Below are 26299 nucleotides of genomic sequence, written 5' to 3' on the forward strand. Positions count from 1 at the left end.
TTATTTAAACTTTAAATTATTCAAGTCACTATAAGATTTATAGTATAACGAAAACTGCAGAAGCATTGTTTGATTTTGAATTTCGCGCAGAACTACACGAGGGCTAACTGCACTAGCCTAGATTTGCTGTGTAAGACTAGAAGGAAGGCACCTAGTCATCACCACCCACCGCCAACTCTTGGGCTACCCTTTTACAACTAAATAGCGAGATTGACCGTCGCATTATAACGCTCCATGGCTGAAACGGCGAGCATGTTTGGTGCGACTGGGATTCAAACCCCCAAACTTCGGATTAGGAGTCGAACGCCTTAACCCACTTGGCCATGCCGGGCCTTGCAGAAGTAAACTCCTAAACATACATTTTAGAATTTAGATTTTTTTCGAAATCTTATTCTATTTTATTTCTTGCAGTTTATAGCTTATCAAAGGCCGCTGCATTGCATTACATATATTTTAATTTCAATGGCAAATATTAAGTTTAAATAAGCGGTAAAATACTTCATTTCTGAAACATCTTATCTAATCCTTGTATGATAAATTTTGATAACGTGGCTCAGTTTAAGATATTTTCTTACATTAGTTTTGCCCTATTGGGTGTTGAAATCAAGGTCGCTGATAAAGCAGCGCCTTCTAAAGATGATTAATGAACAATTTATTGGGTGTAGAAATTTCAAATCTGACAAAACAAAAATAACTTGTGTTTCGTATCGGGCGTTGTTCTAATACCCTTCACGTGCAGTGTTAGAGAGAAGAGGATTACTGGATAGGAGTTTTTTACGTGTAATCATAACTACAAAGTTATCTTTATTTCCAAATAATACAACTTCAAATAACGTAACTAAAACTAGAATAGTAACTAGAAAATGTATTTTTCAACTATAATCACTGTACCTCTCATAATAACGTTTCTTTCATTGAATGGCTTTGTTCAGAAACTGCATGGTAAGACAAATGTGGCATTTACGATGTTACAACTGAATATTTATGTGTTTTTTTTCAAACATAATTAAAATAGGTTTATGTTATTCTATTTAAAATATATTTTAAGTTGATTTAGCGGATTCATTGTCAAGTAAAAAAATACGTTAAAATGTTATAGATATGTATATATTATGAGGCTATCACTGTCCCATAAGATTATTAACAAACCCCATTATACCTGGACGTGGGTTATAGTACAGTTATTTTTGTTTCTGATGTTCGAGAGAAGAGCCCCTCAGTTACACAACCGTATGTCTGCGGACTTAAAAATATGGTTTCGATAACCGTGATGGGCAAAGCTCAGATAGACCATTGTATAGCTTTGCGCTTAACTTCAAAACAGTCTTTGAGAGAAGACATCCATAAATCGAAGTTCCCTATAGCAACAAAAATAATACAAACTTAACTTACAGTAGAAGAAGGTTACAATAACTAAATGCTTTTAATATTTTTTGTTATAAATAAATATAAATAAGATATAAATTGATAACACTACAGGAGTCGCCTTTACTGGTTTGTGTCTCTCTAAAAGTAATTATTATTTTTCAAAAACTAGAATACTTAAATCACAGCAAAAAATTACATTTTGGCTGTTATATTGTGATATTAAATTTCACATATAATGTTTCAACATTCTGTTAAGGTTAAGTATACGTTATCAGAATAAACGGTTTCTAATGCTTGGTAATTATATCGCAGCATGTGAAGTGACCATATACATGATTAAGTGACTTCTATAGATTAAATGACTTCTTTGTACTTGCGTAAACACAATTGCGTAACATTGGAGTTTCCTTTGTGATCTCCTACCTTGTGACAATTCGAGAAAAAAATGGTACAGTTTATTTTGTTTGTGCCCCCCGCTAGTACAGCGGTATGTCTTCGGATTTACACCGCTAAAATCAACGGTTCGATTCCCCTCGGTGGGCTCAGCAGATAGCCCGATGTGGCTTTGCTAAAAAGAAAACACACAAACACACATTTAGTTTGCATATAACTTTCGTTGTAATATGTCGTATTTGGTGTGTTCAACCAGAATGGTCAATTGGCTAAATGGCCTCGTTACAGACGTTCAGGATTAACTATTCATAATTTAGTATTGCTGACCAAAGGAACGGAATCCAGTCAGAGCAGCGTCCAATGTCTAAACGATTACTTCTAATAAAATATCAGGATTGGCTCTTTCAACAATAATGCCTAAAAAAGAATGTGCGCAGGGGCATATCGCAGTTCGAGCCTTGAATCTTTGGATCCGAATTTCTGATATTACCTTTTATTATTAATTTTCTGTAGTATACAATGTTAGAATTGTTCCTAAGTTACGATGGAGAGACTGCTACATGTAACTTTACACAAGATAAATCAGTATGTCTGTAAATAGGAGGCTGTCAAAGTTAAGCCAACAAATACTGCCGCTTTATTTGCCTCGGTATTACATTTAAATAATGTGTCGATGTTTACATTTTTACATTTGTACTTTGCATATCTAAGTCTTTGTAACCGGTGAAGTGATTATCCACAAGACTTGACGGGTTGGCATGTTTTAATCATTCTTTTCGTCAGTGTATTTCTCCAATTCAGGAAGTTTTTGTTTGTTTGTCTGTTTTTGAATTTCGCACAAAGCTACTCGAGGGCTATCTGTGCTAGCCATCCCTAATTTAGCAGTGTAAGACTAGAGGGAAGGCAGCTAGTCATCACCACCCACCGCTAACTCTTGGGCTACTCTTTTACCAACGAATAGTGGGATTGATCGATACATTATAACGCCCCCACAGCTGAAAGGGCGAGCATGTTTGGCACGACGGGGACTCGAACCCGCGACCTTCAGATTACGAGCCGCACGCCCTAACACGCTTGGCCATGCCAGGCCCCAGGAAGTTTTTAATAAATGGTTTGGTTCACCTAAAGCTATCTCAGTCTATCTCTTTGGAACTAAATTGCAGTTAATATATTATGTTTAAGAATCGTGAACTCTTTTAAAATAGTAGTCATACTTTTCGAAATATATTTCGTGAGTAAAGTCATTTGATTTCATTCACTCAATTTCAAAATTAATCGTTCTGCCTAGATAACTATACGAGCAAAGAGTTAGTGATGTCGCCACATTTATTTCTAAAACGTTAATTTGTAGTTAAACAACACAACTGACTACCTATAATCTGCCCATCACGGGTATCAAAACCCAGTTTCTAGCGTCGTAAGTGCTCAGACATACCGCTGTGCCACTTGGAGGGCTTTATTATTTCTAGAAGTAATTCTTGTATTTAAGAAAGAAGTGTACACTTTTTCTAACTAAACGTTTTGGTTAAGATCTTTCACAACTAAAAATACATTACAGATACAGTAACTACGGTTTCAAAACGTATTAAAAGTATAATCAGTGATGACGAGAAAACCCACTTGTAGGGAAAAATGTATATGTAAAAACGGCTGGTTTGGGTTGAGTCCTCTGCTTAAAAATTTTTTCAACCCAAACCAGCCGTTTTTACATATATATATTAAAAGTATTTATCTGTCATCGCTGGGCGTCGATGTAAGTATGCTTCCACAACCCACCCAGTTGGGGAGGGCGAGAAAAATGGGGAGGGGGGTATGAATTAGTCTGAATCGTAACTACAGTTATAAGGAAATAAATGTATGAAGTTGAATTCCTTTTTCATGCGGTGAGGGAGCCCATAAAATATGTAGTTACGTCACTGTCGCTGAGTTGGTTCTTATTGTAATAAGTTAAACAATTAAAAGTTTCACGTGTATGTGTGGTTAAATGAAGTTTTATGAACAGTAACAATGAAATTAATAATTAAACCAACTATGAATCTCAAACGGAATTGTGGCAAAGATTCACGATATCCGCCGAATGTTTTTCAACTGTAACAATAAAAATAACAGGTAAAATGTTTCTGACAAACAGCATTCTAACTCTATATATACAAAACTTCGAAACTAAAATGTTTGTTTGTTTGTTAATTTCGCGCAAAGCTACACCAGGGCTATCTGCTCTCGCCGTTCCTAATTTAGCAATGTAAGACTAGAGAGAAGGCAGCTAGTCATCACCACCCACCGCCAATTCTTGGGCTACTCTTTTACTAACGAATAGTGGAATTGACCGTCACGTTATAATACCCTCACGGCTGAAAAGGCGAGCATGTTTGGTGTGACAGGGACTCGAACCCGCGACCCTCGGATTACGAGTCGAGTGCCTTAACCACCTGGTCATGCTGGGCCTGGAAAGTAAATCTGAGATTATAACAAACTATTGGTTGAGTGTATGCTTGGCCCAAATATATACACGTACAACTTGTATATCATACACACACTTAAATGCACATATATATATATATATATATATACACACACACACACACACACCATACATTATGTACAGAAAATGATATATACGTCGTTGTGACGTAACAAGCAAGTAACACTCAAAATAATATGTAATAAAAAACAACTTTAGTATTACAAGAACGAGGTATAAGTCTTAAGAGAAGGGCGTGGAAGATAATTCCTGATTTAAGAAATACCAGTATATTACATTTTGTTATCTAAAGTAATGAATTAAGTGTCAGATCTGTGATACAGAAATAGAGAAAAAGTGACAGAATGTGAAGGTAATAAAACATACAGACATTTGTTACAAATGGATGAATAATAAGCAGTATCTTATATATACTGCGATCTCTGGTGTCTGTCCATCTGTCTCTCGTATATGGTGGTGGCCGCTTTTCGTGCTGTGTTTGAAAAGCTGCACAAGGCAGGCAAAACTCACCATTCACTTTTGAAATTACGGGAGAACAGAAATGAATAGTGTTGAGGTGAAAATTTATTTCACAAACAGGATATTTTATTTCACAAGTAGGATTTTCTCCACTATATTGTTAGGAATTAATCACACTCTCACTCATATTTCAAAATTTGATATAACTTAAATAATAAAAATGTAGATTTAGATTATGCTATTGCTGAGTGATTCTTAACATAACTGAAAGGCTTAACAATTATTTTTCGCGATTGGCGATATAATTATCTCAGAACTTTGATTCTGATTAAAATATAGAATGCAAGACAATCTTTCCAAAGTCCACAAAATAATTTAAAGTGATAACTTTTTACTGACAACGGGTACTTTTGCTTGTTTATAACATCACTTTAATAGGCTTAACAGTGTATAAGACGTAGTTTCATGCAGGAAACGCTTGATATTTTTACCTGTGGGTGCATTATAGAAGAACATTGAACTGTGTTATCCCATCCAAAGAATCTGATGTTGACCCTGTAGCAGTGGGTGCTGGTGGAATTACTCTAAATGAATCCTAGTAGTTTCTGACCTAGCTATCTAGACCAAGGGCACAAAGTCAACCGTTCAAGTTGAAAATACAATTCCTTTTCTCAACTACGATTCAGTGTTAATATGAATATTTTATTATTGTTATGAATTGAATGTAACATGAATGACTATAGGACGATAGTAAGGAATGGTACAGAAGGAGTGTTTTTGAATTTCAAGTATATTGTGTTGTTTTTGGTTTATACATATTTTATATAGACTATCAATACACAAGCAAGTAACTTTCACTCAAATTTATGACCTCAGTGCAGTTCCTTTTCATTTCTATTGTAACTGAATAAACAATTTGCTTTGGCAGGATTTTTTTCGATCTTAAGAAAAATAAAAGTTTTTACAACGTTTCTTTAACTTTTATACGACGGAAATATTAGTTTCTATAGTTGCTCACTACATAAACATACATTTACGTTTATCTGACATTAGTTGTGTAGCTATTTAAACATAATTATAATACAGCCTTAAAATCGACGAAAATTGAGGTACGCTTTCCCTTTTGTAGTGTCCTATTTTACAGACTATAACACAGAATACATACTATTGCAATCTGATTAATATGCAGTTGAATATATATATAAATGTATATAGATACACGTACTTTATATATATACATATACAGTCTATATATTTACAGACTGAAGTAGTACGAATAAAATACGTTAATAACAACATATAGTAATCATTCTATTTATGTGGATATAAACATATATATGTATGTTTATATTGAATATTCTACACAGTTAGTTTTCATTTTCTTGTCTATCTTTATATTGTGTAACACTCTGTCTCTTAACATTTCAGGCCAAATTCCAACAGTCATTTCTCGCATCAATTGTGACTTTGATCAAAATTTGTGTAATTGCAGAAATTATAGCAACTGGGAATTTGTGGATTATTCTGTTATTACCAACATCCCACCACCAAAAGGTAATGACGTATAAATGTTATATTTATGAAACATGTTCCTTTATTTATATTAATTTGAATGATATCTGTAATAAACCTATTTCAGTGTATCATTAAGAGAACGTGAGTTCCTAAAGGGACAGATGAGTAAACAAATAATTTATCTCAAAGTAATTTTACGGAAAAAGGCTACTTTTGGAGATAGAACATATTCACCAGTTCACGAATTCGACAAAATGAGCTAGATCCGGTTGAATCAGTTTAATATTTAGGCAAAAATACCTCATTATTATTTAATTTAGTTCAATACTTTGGGAAGAAAGAGACTGAAAATGAGTCTTATAAGTGTCTTGATATGTCTAAAATATGCCAGTCATATAGAGGGTTTTGTATGTTATATTAAAATATTTTAAATATACAAATTACAACCATAATTTCGTTTACGAAATGTTTCGTTGTTCGTAAGTAGCGTAATGCTAATAAAAATCATCGTTTTTAGAAAGAGAATGTAACAGTCCTTTCCGCAATTAAATTATAGAGATATGTTCACATCAGGACATAAAATGTCCAAGATTGGGATATCCCTTGTATTTAATGAATTAGAAGATAAAGGAAAAGAATCAGTTTGGGGTGTCAGGTCCATAAGTGAAGAGGTCTGTAACAAGTCATTGTAAGCCAATTGCAACAGGTGAGCACCCAGTTCAGTTGTCAATGCAGTCCATGTGTCCAAGATAATAGTAGCAACATAATAAAGAAGGACCTTCGTCTAGAAGTGTACATAAAATACTTCCACGACATGTCCGTCCGTTCAACCAAAATATACCTTAAGAATAAGAAGCTAGAGAGTGAAATGGGATTTCGTGCTAATTTATACGAAGACATACTGGTCAAATCGCTAGACGCAGCGCTTACGGACTTCTTCGTGATCAAATTGTTGAAATGGACATTGGGAAACAGTGCTCTCGTAAACTAAATGGAATATGAAAAGCACTTAGGTAGCAGTTGTGTACTTTAACCATGAAAGCCTTACGACGAAGCCTTTTTAATGGACACTATGCTGCAGGACTATTTCATAGTTATATAAAAAACAGCATAACAGGATGTGACTCCAAAATCGTTATAATATAACGAACTCAGCCTTCGTTGTCTTACTTCCCATAAAATCCGTGTTTGTGAAATTTTGTTATATTCACTAAACTTTTACTAAAACAATCCTTCATTATTATAAAAATGTTTATATATTCTTAGAATCTTCTAATCCATTTAATTATAATTTAGCTTTATTGATATTGAACAGTGAATTACAATAAATCCTTAATAAGTTTACAGCCATATATATCGTTAATTTAACTTCATAAATTTACAGTGGACAATATTATGGAAATTATTAAATTATCCGACACGTTACATTTTTTTACCTGAAATATTAAATAATCTTATAGCTAAGGCTTTACGTTTCTTTTTATATTTTTTAACTTCCCAAAACATACGTTCAAATTGGTTAATGTTTTGTTCGTTTCTATAATTAAAAAAAATATATTACGTTTCCCTAAATTTAAAGCACAAACTTAACAAGACAGAACGTGTTTCATGGCTATTTTTGCTGGATTGTAGCTTTGCGAGTTTTATGGTTGGTGTCCCGTTACCTGGGGGTGCATTATAAAAGTCACATCCCATTATTCATCGAAACACGAGTAACCCCAGAGCAAGCGTTAGGTGAGCTGTCTTTCATCTCACCTCTAAGTTCAAAATCAGAGATGGTTATGCGCAGATGGCGCTTTTTGTAGCCGTTCAACAAAATTCTCAAACAACTTCCACACACACACACACAGTGACACAGCGGCATGTCTGCGGATTTATTCCGCTAGAAAACAAGTTTCGATACCCGTTGTGACAGTTATTGTGTTCACCTTATTTAAAATCTTTCTAAATCTAAATGACTAATAAAGTGAAAGTACGATTTTGTATTACAAATCATTTAAAGTTTAAAATTCTTGCAAATTTACCGCTATGTTCGATTTTATTAATGTTCAGTTCAGACTAATTTTCTTTACGTTAAATTGCGATAAAAATTTAAATAAAATGTTATTTTAAAGGAGTTCAGTACATAATTGAATTACTGAGAAATTAATTTACTATTACTTCTAATTACATCAATATGTTAAGTGTGTTTAATTTATTCAGTTTTTATTTATTTATTTTCTTAAGAATATTTCTTACTTTTTAAAATAAAATTTATTGGATGCCAGTTTTATTTAACTTCAAATTGCTAACTATTCTCAGCCCGGCATGCCCAAGTGCTAAAGGCACTCGAATAGTAATCCGAAGATCGCGTGTCCGAATCCCCGTCACACCAAACATGCTCGCCCTTTCATCCGTGGGGGCGTTATAATGTGACGGTCAATCCCACTATTCGTAGGTAAAAAAGAGTAGCCCAACAGTTGGCGGTGATCACTAGCTGCCTTCCCACTAGTCTTACACTGCTAAATTAGGGACGGCTGGCGCAGATAGCCCTTGTGTAGCTTTGTGCGAAATTCAAAACAAACTAACGATTCTACCATTCTGTGTTAATCCTTTTTTTGAGAGTTTTTTATCACATAAAAATCCATAGGTTTTACCCTAAATTAGTTTACTAGCTGTATTAACTCATGCGTCCTGAGTATTAGGATATTTTAGAACACGTAATCTTTCCTTATCGGATGTAATGGTTTACCTTAAAAAATCCAAGATAATGGTTCGTAACGTAAAGTTTCCTATGTAATTGGAGAAGGTTCTCAATTTTAATGTGACATTATTAGTTTCTTTTAATTTTAATGAAAGGGTGAGCATGTTTGGTGCGAGCGGGATTCGAACCCGCGACCCTCAGATTACGAGTCGAACACCTTAACCCACCTGGCCATTCCGGGCCACATAATATTATTATCAATATGTTATTTAATCATCATTTACCGTGGAAAAGGGTAGCCTTACGAGCTTCCTGTGGAACCAAGTAATCAACCATATTAGTCATGGCCTCTGAGCGTTAAGCAGTGTATTAATAGATTTTTCCTAATATGTTTTTGCTACTAGCAAGCATGCTGATTAAATTTACAAATAACTTGCTCAACATATTTATGAGTCTTTGTTTTTCTACTAGTAATCAAATGCATATACCTGTAAGTTGCTAAGACATGCATTTAATAATTTTGAACTACAGATCTGTAATGATTATAATATTTAATTACACACTTGCTATGTGTTATATTATGTAAGGCGACATATCTTAGCCATGATGCCCTCAGTGACACAACAATATGTCTGCAAACGTAAACCGGGGCTTAACTTTAAGCAAACAAACCAAGGCATAATAATACATGGTTGACGGTAAAAAAGAAAGGCTTGAATTCAAATTGGTAACCCGGAAATGATAAAAGTTCAGCATACAGTTTTCTGGTGTAAAAAAAAATGATCTTATGAATGGAAGATAAAAAATAGAGTTAAAATACAAGTTATAAATCCAAGGGTAAGTATGTTTGATACTTTATTTATGTCATTATACAAGAAAACCACAATGTGTTTGACATTGTAATGTGAAGCTAGTATAAATGTGGATAAGATGATAATAACCGGGCACGCTTCAAATTTGTACACACATTAAGAAAATCAAAATTATTTTAGGTTTCACAAGGATAGCGAATGATGAGCGTGTGCGTTATTTGTTGGCACTACCAAGAGGGAATTTGAAATGGCTGATAAATTTGTAAACATGACAAAATTAATAAAGTAGGGTGGTTGGTTAGTTTATTGGTGCAATGCGACTGAGCTATATGCAAAAAACAAGCGGTAAAAGAAACACGTAAAACTAAACTCCATCCACATAAAATGTAAAAACTAAGCAAGATAAAACTATACAATGGCTCAAAGTCGGATAGGAACTTAAACAGAATTAAAAAGGCCAACGGCCCTTATAAATTTAAAAACATAACTGAGGAGGGCAGTGTCACCATCGTCCACATTTCACTGTCATGTCGTCGTTACGACCGTGAGCGACGACATGACAGTAAAATGTGGGCTATTGTGACTTTAATGTCATACAGACCACACAATGGTGCATCAGTCCCAGATAAAAGAAAAAAATGAGTTACATACTTTGACCAATGCGTAGCCTCGTTAGGACAACTTTCTCCTTCCGATCCTTGCGGAAACAAAATGGCTAAAGAGCAATAGAAGGTTTGATCTCGAAAAGCTTGTTAGCACGTTGCCCGCTCCAATTCTACTGCCAACTGGGGCGGAGCCGAACCCTTAGTACATGACCATAGTCCATGTATGGAACAGGCACGGCAGTGATAGCATCCGAACATACAGACTTAGCTGTGGTATCAGAGAGCTCATTTCGTGATTACCGGCGTGGCCAAGTATCTAGAAAAACTGGATAAAAATGGATGATAAAGAGAAATGAGCCAGTCGGTTTGGAATATCGACGAGAAAAGGTTGAGAACGAACATGAGTCAATGTAGATAGTACAATTCATGTACTGCATGGCTTCTACGTGATCCAGGACAAAAGAAATGGTGTACAATTCGGCAGTGAACATAGAAACCGTAGAGGAGATGCTGTGTGCAACCAGCGGGCCACAACAAACCATGACAGAGCCCACAGAGTCGCCTAATTTCGAACCAATCATATAAATGAGAATGGAAGGATGGTACGAAAGATATCTGGCAAATAAAAGATGGTACTTCCAATTGGGAATATCCGCCTTTTTCAGATGACTCAAGGTTTGGAGATTGCAATAAGCCATGGTGGAAAGGGCTCACCAATGGGGACTGCAATGTCATCCAATGACAGACTCAATTCAGCCAGCTGTGCCAAAAGGAAAAATGGCAGACCGTCTATTCTTAAAAACATAACCCATTGAAGAAGGAATACACAACCACAGGTGTGATGCTGTGGAAAGCATTAGAGCTTTAAAGCACATATGAAAGAAAGTTGAAGTAGTGGAGGTGTTGAGGTGACTCAATGTAGAAACTCTGGACTGAAAGAGTGTGAAAAGCCCCTCTACAGAGTTAAATCCACAAATGGTGAATAGGATCTAACATCTTCAAAGCAGAGGTCCTGATGGAACTATAAACCACAGACCCAGAGTCCAGTTTAAATCACGAGCACGTTAACTCTTTAATATAGAACACTGAACCGCTCCCCAAGAGGTGGAAGAGAGAACATGAAGAATGTTCAGTGCCCTTATACACTTGACTTGAAGCTGCTTGATGTGTCGAATGAAGATTAGCTTATGATCAAAGATAAGCCCCAAGAACTGTGTCTTCAGGAAAACTGGAAGAATAACATCACTGAGATGGAGCTTGGAATTGGGGTAAATACCCCGTTGGCAGTAAAAGTGCATGCAAGTGGTTTTAGAGAAAGAAAACATAAAACCACTTGCAGTGGTCCTCTTCAATAAACAATTAAGGGTAGTCTGAATCTGCTGCTCAACAAATCTTATACTCGATGACTGACACAAGATGTGGAAGATGTCGACATAGAGCCTGTTTTGAATGGTAGGAGAAAGTTGTGCAATGACAATATTAATCTTTACATTGAAAAGTGCGACACTCAAGACATAGCCCTGAGGGACTCCAAGTGCCTATGGAAAAGAATGGGCGAGCATTAAGCCCACAAAAATTTGGATTCTCATGTCTTTTTAAAAATCTGTATAAAAGCCACATGAGTGGCGGTCTCGCATAATGCCATAACTCCACGTAGTATCATAAACCTTTTCAAAGTAAAATAAAATACAGTGATAAGATGTGGTCGCTTGAGAAAGGTTTTCCTGATTGACATTTCAAGTCGAATCAAATTTTCCATGGTAGAGCACCGGGTGGGTGAGAGGAGGTTGTTTAACTTGAGGAACTAAACAAAGTGAACATTAACCATCCTCTCTAAGATCCTACAGAGAGAGATCGTCAAAGAAACTGGACGAGAGTTGGAGGGAAATTTGGGATCCATCGCAGACTTAGAGAAAGGAGGGACAAAAGCCCAGTGCCAAGCATCTGGAAGGGTGTATCGAGTGAGAAATACAGGGCAGTCACGTGCTGGGCGACCAGTAGTGCCACCTCTCCATGCACTCATCCATCACACAACCTGTAATTTCTGTACAAAGGAAACTGCTGAAAGATGGTTGTATTCACAGGTTTCAAAAATGTTCCCTGTAAGGAAAGACATACAGGATGATGAGTGTCAAACAAATCCTTATTGTCATGTATATTAGAATGGAAACCTCGAAAATTCCACTGTATTGATGGGGTAATTTTATTTATGTAGAAAACTTGGTAGAGAACCTTTTGGTTTACGAAAGTCGTTTTTCTCGACCCAGGGCAGGTTTCTGTCAGTGGAAGAAGATTCCATAACTGAGAGCATGAACAAATAATCATTCTGCATCTCGGAGCCAAAGAAGTAGATGGACCCGAGTAGATGTCAGAAGCTGGTGCCAAATAAACTTCTTCTGGAAAGCCACTGAAAGGATTGGTGGGAACAGAGACAGGAGCAAACGTTAACTGATTAACTCTTTTAATATGGAGAGCAAAAACTCCTCACATGGCTGGAGAACTACTCTTTCAGAGGCACGCAAAGGTATTTCTGCACTCCCACTGTAGCAGTGGAATGAAGTGCAGCAGCATATGTCCAAGATAGAGTGAAGGACGAGAACTTCCGAGCCTTTGGATAGGAGATACTGTTTACAGTCTTTTAACGTACCTTTTTCTCCTCCACCCACTTAGGGCATGAAAGAAGGTGCGAGAAGTGTGAATCACTAGAGTTAACACAATGTGGTTCCAGTTTGCACTTGTAGGCATTATGGTCTTTGACTCCACAACGAGCACACGTTAAAGATTCAAGACAAGACGTCTTTGAATAACTAAACTGCTGGCACTGGAAACATCATAGAAGATTGGGAATATTTTGCCGTACCTTACAGTTCAACCTGCCTTGGTAGTGGCAGTTGGACGGGCGATGTTAGTGTCGAAATTAAAACATTTGTAGGTAGCATTATTCTGTCATTGGGAGCAGAGATATGGCACACTGTAGAAACTTTTTGGCTGTAGAAACCAGTGAGGATCTCCAACTCGAGAATGTTCTTTGGATCCCTCTCAACTATAACTCCTCTTGAGGTATTCAGAGTAGCATGGGGAGTAATATCAATGGGTATATCCCCGATGGTCTTTCCATTCAGGGAGAGGTTGGTATATTGCAGTGTTAATATTTCCATAAAAATGTCTCCAGAGCACAATTTTTTTAGTGACTTGGGGGAGCCAGAAAATTCCTCTAAACTTCTTTGAACAAAAAAGGGAAACATTTGCATTAAGGATTTCTCAGACAATGAATGCAAAAAGAGAAATCAAGATATTGAGTCAAACGGTAACACTTGAACAGAGTCGTCCATAAATGGTCGTTTTCCAAAAATCCTTTTTTCAGGTTTTTTTCATGAACTAGGGTATCCATAATAAACAAAGTAAATTTCAATGCCCACTGTCTCTACCTACCATGAAGCCCTACGAGGGGACGCATTGCAATGTCAAATGGGTCGTCACACATGGCAAACAAATGGGTGGATGTTTAGATCCCATAGGAGGTAAACTCAAAGAACAGAACCTTCACTGGGAACTCCCCTCACCATGTGGAAGAATACACCTAGAGATGAATATAGTAGGTTAAGAATCTATCTTGGGTATTATAAACTACAATTGAAAATGTAATTGAGGTCAAAAATGATGAAATCCAAAACGTTTCCTTGCAGACAATCATATGTACTGCATGTAGCAAGTTATTATGAATTTATCCACATTTATACTGGCAACATAAGATCACAAATGGTAAAAATTACATATTGACTCATCCATTAAGATGCAACTGTTAAAATGTATTAAGAGATTATCATATCTTATTTCAAAACAGATTTCTAATTGTTAGTAGTTTGGAAATAGATTAAGTGAAAAAGCTGAGTAATGTAATATCTTTTTGAAAACATGAAACTTCCAAATATCTTTGGATATCATTTTTATTCCGAATTATAAACAGACAAATAATTTTTCTGATCTTTTTCAAACGCTAACTGGAACTTATTACAAGAGTTATTTCGCAAGTTAAAAATACAGTGTTTCAGCAACACTCGAAATAACGAATTCGAGTTAAAACTGAATATGGTCTGATTCTTTTTACGTTGAGGTACAACGTTGTCTTTGTTTGAACACATTAAAGCGGAGATTACGCATTTCTTGACTTTTCTGTCATTTAACGCTTTAATATTTATAATTGTATGCTTTACAGGTCAACGTATTATTGCGCTACTCAGAGGACAGAAACATAAAACGGCATATCTTGTAATCGACAAATTGAAGTTCAGCACTGCGATAGACAAACTGATACTATGGGTTTTTTTGTCAATTGAAGTGCAATTTGAAGTGACGCTACTTAGTCCTCAAAAAACAATCCTATGGTCAACAAAATCGGAATTTACTCCCAATATAAAGCTTGGAAGAGAATGGATCCCAATTGAAATTGACTTGATTAGTAAAATGACTCAACAAAACAAAGAAAACAAAACGTTTGAGGTAAACTATGAACGTAAAAACATGCTTATCAGAATTTTATTTTTACTATATTTCGCATAATAAATACTGTTGAATTGAAAGAAGTAACACAAAAGTGTTTAGAGAAATGAAATAGCAATTACATTATTATTGAAAAAAGAAAAAGAGTGAATTAATTATTTTCCATCTGATTACTTGAAATACAATATATGTGAGTGTGTGTGTGTGTGGTTGTATGTATATAATGCTTTTAATTAAATTTCTTATGTCTCCTCCGAAGGGAAAAGGGTCCGTCATGGTCAGGTGGTTAAGGCACACGACTCATAATCCGATGGTCGCGGGTTCGAATCCTTGTAATACCAAATATGCTCGCCCTTTCACCCGTGGGGGCGTTATAAAGTGACTGTCAATCCCATTCGTTGGTAATAGAGTAGCCTAATAGTTAGCCGTGGATGGTGATGACTAGTTGCCTTCCTCTAGTCTGACACTGCTAAATTAAGGACGGCTAGCGCAGATAGTCTTCGTGTACCTTTCAACGAAATTCAAAAACAAACCAAACAAAGTAGCGTAAGTCTTGGCGTGCTGTTGACCAACTGTTTTCCATCTAATCCACCAGTTAAAATTAGTGATAAATTATGGACGGCTAGCGCAAGTAGCCCTCGTGTAGCTTTGCGCGGAATTCAAAACAAACCAAACAAAACCAAACCGAAGGGAAAAGCCTCCCAATGGCACAACAATATCTCTGCGGACTTACATTAATAGAAACCGGGTTTCGACAACCGTGGTACGTACACCACAGATAGCTCAGTGTGTGGCTTTGTTCTTGCTTCCAAACAATCAGTCAATCGAAGGGAAAGCTTCAATATCTATGTACAACTTATTGACGAGCCCAAACTCTTGAATTATTAATTAATATGTATTATTTGCTAAAATAAACATTTTCTAAGCAAAAAACTGAAACTAAGTATATATTGGCTGAATCTACTGAAAGAAACTACCACTTCTGATAATGGCTGGTCAATAATAAACCCTTAAATAACCATACTATTAAAATAACGAAGATGTATAGACATATAACGTCTACAAATAAACTTAACATATATTTTAAACAAATAAGTAGTCAAATTATTTTGAAATTCAATGCACAGTGTAAAGATCTCTACATACTGTGAAGACACTTGTAAACATATATTTGGCTGTTCTGAAACGAAATATGTTGTGACTTTAAAAGGGATTTCCTCGGTTCTCCTTAGAGCTCTCACATGAACCAAAATATTACCATTAAAAATTAACAAAAAAGAGCTAGTTTCTAATCAGCCAACTAGGATTAAATAAGTACCACGAATAAATCAAACAGTTCACTTACAAGTTTAACTAATGTAAAATTTCACCATGTGGAGAACCGTTGTGATTACTCTAGCTTTACAAAAACCCAGTAAAAAAAACAATAAATTATTGTACATACAATAAAAATATTAGTCCCACTAATTACAAAATATTTGAATGTCAATATGTCATAATTTAAAAATGTTATCTCAAATCCAATACTTCAAAACGACTTTTCTTTTTTTCTTTTCTTTTCCAAGATACTACTACAAGGGACAATCTCAAAGAGCCAAAAAGGAATGCTGGCCATAGCTAGTATTGAAATTTTTTTACACTTAAATGCACCAAGACAACTGCGTACAACGCAAAATATGCATCTTGAGTCTCCATCTGCATCATACAGAGAGACATCAACAATACCTTCAAGTAGAACTGATTCAAGAACGTCATTGTTCGATAAGAAGTCATCTTCGACTCATCCAGTGACTCAGATTTTCTCTAATTCAACATCTCCCGACACAGTATTCACCGACAAAACAAATAATATAACAACATCAAAGTTACCAGAAACATCAAGAAAGAAATCACCATCTGAAGCATATAGTGAGACATCAACAATACCTTCAAGTAGAACTGATTCAAGAACGTCCTCTTTCGCTCAGGCGTCATCATCGTCTCGTCCAGTGACTGAGGTTATCTCTGATTCTACATCTCCCAAAACAATATACACTGACAAAACGAATGATATAACAACATCAAAGTTACCAGAAATATCAAGAAAGAAATCACCATCTGAAGCATATAGTGAGACATCAACAATACCTTCAAGTAGAACTGATTCAAGAACGTCCTCTTTCGCTCAGGCGTCATCATCGTCTCGTCCAGTGACTGAGGTTATCTCTGATTCTACATCTCCCAAAACAATATACACTGACAAAACGAATGATATAACAACATCAAAGTTACCAGAAATATCAAGAAAGAAATCACCATCTGAAGCATATAGTGAAACATCAACAATACCTTCAAGTAGAACTGATTCAAGAACATCCTCATTCGCTCAGGAGTCATCTTTGTCTCGTCCAGTGGCTGAGGTTTTCTCTCATTCGACATCTCCCGAAACAGTATTCACCGACGAAACGAAGAACATAACGTCAAATTTACCAAAAACATCAAGAAAGAAATCACCATCTGAAGCATATAGTGAGACATCAACAATACCTTTAAGTAGAACTGATACAAGAAAGTCCTCTTTCGCTCAGGAGTCATCTTCGTCTCGTCCAGTGACTGAGGTTTTCTCTCATTCGACATCTCCCGAAACAGTATTCACCGACAAAACGAAGAACATAAAAACGTCAAAGTTACCTGAAGCATCACAAAAGGTGTCTGCATCTGAAGCATATAGTGTGACATCCACAATACCTTCAAGTAGAACTGATACAAGAAAGTCCTCTTTCGCTCAGGAGTCATCTTCGTCTCGTCCAGTGACTAAGGTTTTCTCTCATTCGACATCTCCCGAAACAGTATTCACCGACGAAACGAAGAACATAAAAACGTCAAAGTTACCTGGAGCATCACAAAAGGTGTCTGCATCTGAAGCATATAGTGTGACATCCACAACTAGAATGTATAAAGAAACAACCATTATTCCTACACTAAACACCCCTTATGTGACATCCGATTCAGTAGACACTCAATCGAGTTCATCCACAGCCACAGACATACCAATTTCTAATATAGTTGTGACTCAAACTTCATGTAAAACCCCATCTGATGAAATTCCACATCACTACTCCTTATCTAGTGAAGATTCAACAATATCTGCAAGCACTACTGGTATAAGGACTTCTATATATCCGGACAAGACATCTTCATCTTTTCAAAACACTGAGACTACATCCGAATCTTCCTCTGACAAAACAATATTTACTGCAGAACAATCTTCCGTGAAAAGTTCTACGTTTGCCACAACAATAAAAGAAGTAGACTCAACTGATAAGACTACAGACACACCAACAGCTACATCTAAACAAATAACTGACTTTTCAACTTCAACTACACATTATGTGTCATCAGTTTCAGCAACAAATCAAATAAATTCCTCCATGACAGCAGACACACTACTTTCTTCCAAAACTAATGGAGAAAGTTCATTTGCACCAACATCTCAAGTAACTTCACGACAGTATTCTTTGTTTAGTGAAACATCGACACTACCTTCAAGTAGCACTGAGTCAAGAACGTCCTCTTTCGCTCAGGAATCATCTTCGTCTCCTCCAGCAACTAACATTTTCTCTGATTCTACATTTCCCAAAACACTATACACCGACGAAACGAAGGATATAACAACATCAAAGTTACCAGAAACATCAAGAAAGGAATCACCATCTGAAGCATATAGTGAGACATCAACAATACCTTCAAGTAGAACTGATTCAAGAACGTCCTCTTTCGCTCAGGAGTCATCTTCGTCTCGTCCAGTGACTGAGGTTTTCTCTCATTCGACATCACCCGAAACAGTATTCACCGACGAAACGAAGAACATAACAACGTCAAAGTTACCTGGAACGTCAAAAAAGGTGTCTGCATCCGAAGCATATAGTGTGACATCCACAACTAGAATGTATAAAGAAACAACCATTGTTCCCACACTAAGCACACCTTATGTGACATCCGATTCAGTAGACACTCAATCGAGTTCATCCACAGTCACAGACATACCAATTTCTAATATAGTTGTGACTCAAACTTCATTTAAACCCACATCTGATGAAATTCCAGATCACTACTCCTTATCTAGTGAAGATTCAACAATATCTGCAAGCACTACTGGTATAAGGACTTCTATATATCCGGACAAGACATCTTCATCTTTTCAAAACACTGAGACTACATCCGAAACTTCCTCTGACAAAACAATATTTACTGCAGAACCATCTTCCGTGAAAAGTTCTACGTTTGCCACAACAATAAAAGAAGTAGACTCAACTGATAAGACTACAGACACACCAACAGCTACATCTAAACAAATAACTGACTTTTCAACTTCAACTACACATTATGTGTCATCAGTTTCAGCAACAAATCAAATAAATTTCTCCATGACAGCAGACACACCACTTTCTTCCAAAACTAATGGAGAAAGTTCATTTGCACCAACATCTCAAGTAACTTCACGACAGTATTCTTTGTTTAGTGAAACATCGACACTACCTTCAAGTAGCACTGAGTCAAGAACGTCCTCTTTCGCTCAGGAATCATCTTCGTCTCCTCCAGCAACTAACATTTTCTCTGATTCTACATTTCCCAAAACACTATACACCGACGAAACGAAGGATATAACAACATCAAAGTTACCAGAAACATCAAGAAAGGAATCACCATCTGAAGCATATAGTGAGACATCAACAATACCTTCAAGTAGAACTGATTCAAGAACGTCCTCTTTCGCTCAGGAGTCATCTTCGTCTCGTCCAGTGACTGAGGTTTTCTCTCATTCGACATCACCCGAAACAGTATTCACCGACGAAACGAAGAACATAACAACGTCAAAGTTACCTGGAACGTCAAAAAAGGTGTCTGCATCCGAAGCATATAGTGTGACATCCACAACTAGAATGTATAAAGAAACAACCATTGTTCCCACACTAAGCACACCTTATGTGACATCCGATTCAGTAGACACTCAATCGAGTTCATCCACAGTCACAGACATACCAATTTCTAATATAGTTGTGACTCAAACTTCATTTAAACCCACATCTGATGAAATTCCAGATCACTACTCCTTATCTAGTGAAGATTCAACAATATCTGCAAGCACTACTGGTATAAGGACTTCTATATATCCGGACAAGACATCTTCATCTTTTCAAAACACTGAGACTACATCCGAAACTTCCTCTGACAAAACAATATTTACTGCAGAACCATCTTCCGTGAAAAGTTCTACGTTTGCCACAACAATAAAAGAAGTAGACTCAACTGATAAGACTACAGACACACCAACAGCTACATCTAAACAAATAACTGACTTTTCAACTTCAACTACACATTATGTGTCATCAGTTTCAGCAACAAATCAAATAAATTCCTCCATGACAGCAGACACACTACTTTCTTCCAAAACTAATGGAGAAAGTTCATTTGCACCAACATCTCAAGTAACTTCACGACAGTATTCTTTGTTTAGTGAAACATCGACACTACCTTCAAGTAGCACTGAGTCAAGAACGTCCTCTTTCGCTCAGGAATCATCTTCGTCTCCTCCAGCAACTAACATTTTCTCTGATTCTACATTTCCCAAAACACTATACACCGACGAAACGAAGGATATAACAACATCAAAGTTACCAGAAACATCAAGAAAGGAATCACCATCTGAAGCATATAGTGAGACATCAACAATACCTTCAAGTAGAACTGATTCAAGAACGTCCTCTTTCGCTCAGGAGTCATCTTCGTCTCGTCCAGTGACTGAGGTTTTCTCTCATTCGACATCACCCGAAACAGTATTCACCGACGAAACGAAGAACATAACAACGTCAAAGTTACCTGGAACGTCAAAAAAGGTGTCTGCATCCGAAGCATATAGTGTGACATCCACAACTAGAATGTATAAAGAAACAACCATTGTTCCCACACTAAGCACACCTTATGTGACATCCGATTCAGTAGACACTCAATCGAGTTCATCCACAGTCACAGACATACCAATTTCTAATATAGTTGTGACTCAAACTTCATTTAAACCCACATCTGATGAAATTCCAGATCACTACTCCTTATCTAGTGAAGATTCAACAATATCTGCAAGCACTACTGGTATAAGGACTTCTATATATCCGGACAAGACATCTTCATCTTTTCAAAACACTGAGACTACATCCGAATCTTCCTCTGACAAAACAATATTTACTGCAGAACCATCTTCCGTGAAAAGTTCTACGTTTGCCACAACAATAAAAGAAGTAGACTCAACTGATAAGACTACAGACACACCAACAGCTACATCTAAACAAATAACTGACTTTTCAACTTCAACTACACATTATGTGTCATCAGTTTCAGCAACAAATCAAATAAATTCCTCCATGACAGCAGACACACTACTTTCTTCCAAAACTAATGGAGAAAGTTCATTTGCACCAACATCTCAAGTAACTTCACGACAGTATTCTTTGTTTAGTGAAACATCGACACTACCTTCAAGTAGCACTGAGTCAAGAACGTCCTCTTTCGCTCAGGAATCATCTTCGTCTCCTCCAGCAACTAACATTTTCTCTGATTCTACATTTCCCAAAACACTATACACCGACGAAACGAAGGATATAACAACATCAAAGTTACCAGAAACATCAAGAAAGGAATCACCATCTGAAGCATATAGTGAGACATCAACAATACCTTCAAGTAGAACTGATTCAAGAACGTCCTCTTTCGCTCAGGAGTCATCTTCGTCTCGTCCAGTGACTGAGGTTTTCTCTCATTCGACATCACCCGAAACAGTATTCACCGACGAAACGAAGAACATAACAACGTCAAAGTTACCTGGAACGTCAAAAAAGGTTTCTGCATCCGAAGCATATAGTGTGACATCCACAACTAGAATGTATAAAGAAACAACCATTGTTCCCACACTAAGCACACCTTATGTGACATCCGATTCAGTAGACACTCAATCGAGTTCATCCACAGTCACAGACATACCAATTTCTAATATAGTTGTGACTCAAACTTCATTTAAACCCACATCTGATGAAATTCCAGATCACTACTCCTTATCTAGTGAAGATTCAACAATATCTGCAAGCACTACTGGTATAAGGACTTCTATATATCCGGACAAGACATCTTCATCTTTTCAAAACACTGAGACTACATCCGAATCTTCCTCTGACAAAACAATATTTACTGGAGAACCATCTTCCGTGAAAAGTTCTACGTTTCTCACAACAATAAAAGAAGTAGACTCAACTGATAAGACTACAGACACACCAACAGCTACATCTAAACAAATAGCTGACTTTTCAATTTCAACTAAACATTATGTGTCATCAGTTTCAGCAACAAATCAAATAAATTCCTCCATGACAGCAGACACACTACTTTCTTCCAAAACTAATGGAGAAAGTTCATTTGCACCAACATCTCAAGTAACTTCACGACAGTATTCTTTGTTTAGTGAAACATCGACACTACCTTCAAGTAGCACTGAGTCAAGAACGTCCTCTTTCGCTCAGGAATCATCTTCGTCTCCTCCAGCAACTAACATTTTCTCTGATTCTACATTTCCCAAAACACTATACACCGACGAAACGAAGGATATAACAACATCAAAGTTACCAGAAACATCAAGAAAGGAATCACCATCTGAAGCATATAGTGAGACATCAACAATACCTTCAAGTAGAACTGATTCAAGAACGTCCTCTTTCGCTCAGGAGTCATCTTCGTCTCGTCCAGTGACTGAGGTTTTCTCTCATTCGACATCACCCGAAACAGTATTCACCGACGAAACGAAGAACATAACAACGTCAAAGTTACCTGGAACGTCAAAAAAGGTATCTGCATCCGAAGCATATAGTGTGACATCCACAACTAGAATGTATAAAGAAACAACCATTGTTCCCACACTAAGCACACCTTATGTGACATCCGATTCAGTAGACACTCAATCGAGTTCATCCACAGTCACAGACATACCAATTTCTAATATAGTTGTGACTCAAACTTCATTTAAACCCACATCTGATGAAATTCCAGATCACTACTCCTTATCTAGTGAAGATTCAACAATATCTGCAAGCACTACTGGTATAAGGACTTCTATATATCCGGACAAGACATCTTCATCTTTTCAAAACACTGAGACTACATCCGAATCTTCCTCTGACAAAACAATATTTACTGCAGAACCATCTTCCGTGAAAAGTTCTACGTTTGTCACAACAATAAAAGAAGTAGACTCAACTGATAAGACTACAGACACACCAACAGCTACATCTAAACAAATAACTGACTTTTCAACTTCAACTACACATTATGTGTCATCAGTTTCAGCAACAAATCAAATAAATTCCTCCATGACAGCAGACACACTACTTTCTTCCAAAACTAATGGAGAAAGTTCATTTGCACCAACATCTCAAGTAACTTCACGACAGTATTCTTTGTTTAGTGAAACATCGACACTACCTTCAAGTAGCACTGAGTCAAGAACGTCCTCTTTCGCTCAGGAATCATCTTCGTCTCCTCCAGCAACTAACATTTTCTCTGATTCTACATTTCCCAAAACACTATACACCGACGAAACGAAGGATATAACAACATCAAAGTTACCAGAAACATCAAGAAAGGAATCACCATCTGAAGCATATAGTGAGACATCAACAATACCTTCAAGTAGAACTGATTCAAGAACGTCCTCTTTCGCTCAGGAGTCATCTTCGTCTCGTCCAGTGACTGAGGTTTTCTCTCATTCGACATCACCCGAAACAGTATTCACCGACGAAACGAAGAACATAACAACGTCAAAGTTACCTGGAACGTCAAAAAGGTGTCTGCATCCGAAGCATATAGTGTGACATCCACAACTAGAATGTATAAAGAAACAACCATTGTTCCCACACTAAGCACACCTTATGTGACATCCGATTCAGTAGACACTCAATCGAGTTCATCCACAGTCACAGACATACCAATTTCTAATATAGTTGTGACTCAAACTTCATTTAAACCCACATCTGATGAAATTCCAGATCACTACTCCTTATCTAGTGAAGATTCAACAATATCTGCAAGCACTACTGGTATAAGGACTTCTATATATCCGGACAAGACATCTTCATCTTTTCAAAACACTGAGACTACATCCGAAACTTCCTCTGACAAAACAATATTTACTGCAGAACCATCTTCCGTGAAAAGTTCTACGTTTGCCACAACAATAAAAGAAGTAGACTCAACTGATAAGACTACAGACACACCAACAGCTACATCTAAACAAATAACTGACTTTTCAACTTCAACTACACATTATGTGTCATCAGTTTCAGCAACAAATCAAATAAATTCCTCCATGACAGCAGACACACTACTTTCTTCCAAAACTAATGGAGAAAGTTCATTTGCACCAACATCTCAAGTAACTTCACGACAGTATTCTTTGTTTAGTGAAACATCGACACTACCTTCAAGTAGCACTGAGTCAAGAACGTCCTCTTTCGCTCAGGAATCATCTTCGTCTCCTCCAGCAACTAACATTTTCTCTGATTCTACATTTCCCAAAACACTATACACCGACGAAACGAAGGATATAACAACATCAAAGTTACCAGAAACATCAAGAAAGGAATCACCATCTGAAGCATATAGTGAGACATCAACAATACCTTCAAGTAGAACTGATTCAAGAACGTCCTCTTTCGCTCAGGAGTCATCTTCGTCTCGTCCAGTGACTGAGGTTTTCTCTCATTCGACATCACCCGAAACAGTATTCACCGACGAAACGAAGAACATAACAACGTCAAAGTTACCTGGAACGTCAAAAAGGTGTCTGCATCCGAAGCATATAGTGTGACATCCACAACTAGAATGTATAAAGAAACAACCATTGTTCCCACACTAAGCACACCTTATGTGACATCCGATTCAGTAGACACTCAATCGAGTTCATCCACAGTCACAGACATACCAATTTCTAATATAGTTGTGACTCAAACTTCATTTAAACCCACATCTGATGAAATTCCAGATCACTACTCCTTATCTAGTGAAGATTCAACAATATCTGCAAGCACTACTGGTATATAAGGACTTCTATATATCCGGACAAGACATCTTCATCTTTTCAAAACACTGAGACTACATCCGAAACTTCCTCTGACAAAACAATATTTACTGCAGAACCATCTTCCGTGAAAAGTTCTACGTTTGCCACAACAATAAAAGAAGTAGACTCAACTGATAAGACTACAGACACACCAACAGCTACATCTAAACAAATAACTGACTTTTCAACTTCAACTACACATTATGTGTCATCAGTTTCAGCAACAAATCAAATAAATTCCTCCATGACAGCAGACACACTACTTTCTTCCAAAACTAATGGAGAAAGTTCATTTGCACCAACATCTCAAGTAACTTCACGACAGTATTCTTTGTTTAGTGAAACATCGACACTACCTTCAAGTAGCACTGAGTCAAGAACGTCCTCTTTCGCTCAGGAATCATCTTCGTCTCCTCCAGCAACTAACATTTTCTCTGATTCTACATTTCCCAAAACACTATACACCGACGAAACGAAGGATATAACAACATCAAAGTTACCAGAAACATCAAGAAAGGAATCACCATCTGAAGCATATAGTGAGACATCAACAATACCTTCAAGTAGAACTGATTCAAGAACGTCCTCTTTCGCTCAGGAGTCATCTTCGTCTCGTCCAGTGACTGAGGTTTTCTCTCATTCGACATCACCCGAAACAGTATTCACCGACGAAACGAAGAACATAACAACGTCAAAGTTACCTGGAACGTCAAAAGGTGTCTGCATCCGAAGCATATAGTGTGACATCCACAACTAGAATGTATAAAGAAACAACCATTGTTCCCACACTAAGCACACCTTATGTGACATCCGATTCAGTAGACACTCAATCGAGTTCATCCACAGTCACAGACATACCAATTTCTAATATAGTTGTGACTCAAACTTCATTTAAACCCACATCTGATGAAATTCCAGATCACTACTCCTTATCTAGTGAAGATTCAACAATATCTGCAAGCACTACTGGTATAAGGACTTCTATATATCCGGACAAGACATCTTCATCTTTTCAAAACACTGAGACTACATCCGAAACTTCCTCTGACAAAACAATATTTACTGCAGAACCATCTTCCGTGAAAAGTTCTACGTTTGCCACAACAATAAAAGAAGTAGACTCAACTGATAAGACTACAGACACACCAACAGCTACATCTAAACAAATAACTGACTTTTCAACTTCAACTACACATTATGTGTCATCAGTTTCAGCAACAAATCAAATAAATTCCTCCATGACAGCAGACACACTACTTTCTTCCAAAACTAATGGAGAAAGTTCATTTGCACCAACATCTCAAGTAACTTCACGACAGTATTCTTTGTTTAGTGAAACATCGA

General features: G+C 36.8%; 1 protein-coding gene across 1 annotated transcript in view; it reads left to right on the forward strand.

The window, feature by feature from the left end:
- Positions 1 to 675: 675 nt before the first annotated feature.
- The window catches only part of LOC143239054 (uncharacterized), an 83821-nt gene continuing 58197 nt past the window's right edge, over positions 676 to 26299 (forward strand). Inside the window, exons 1-3 of the mRNA XM_076479842.1 lie at positions 676 to 942; positions 6131 to 6256; positions 14534 to 14817. Of these exons, the coding sequence (XP_076335957.1) occupies positions 864 to 942; positions 6131 to 6256; positions 14534 to 14817 (489 nt within the window). The 5' untranslated portion in view covers positions 676 to 863. The remainder of the gene's footprint in view (positions 943 to 6130; positions 6257 to 14533; positions 14818 to 26299) is intronic.

This window comes from Tachypleus tridentatus, chromosome 13 (genome assembly GCF_004210375.1).
Source record: "Tachypleus tridentatus isolate NWPU-2018 chromosome 13, ASM421037v1, whole genome shotgun sequence".
NCBI lineage: Eukaryota > Metazoa > Arthropoda > Merostomata > Xiphosura > Limulidae > Tachypleus > Tachypleus tridentatus.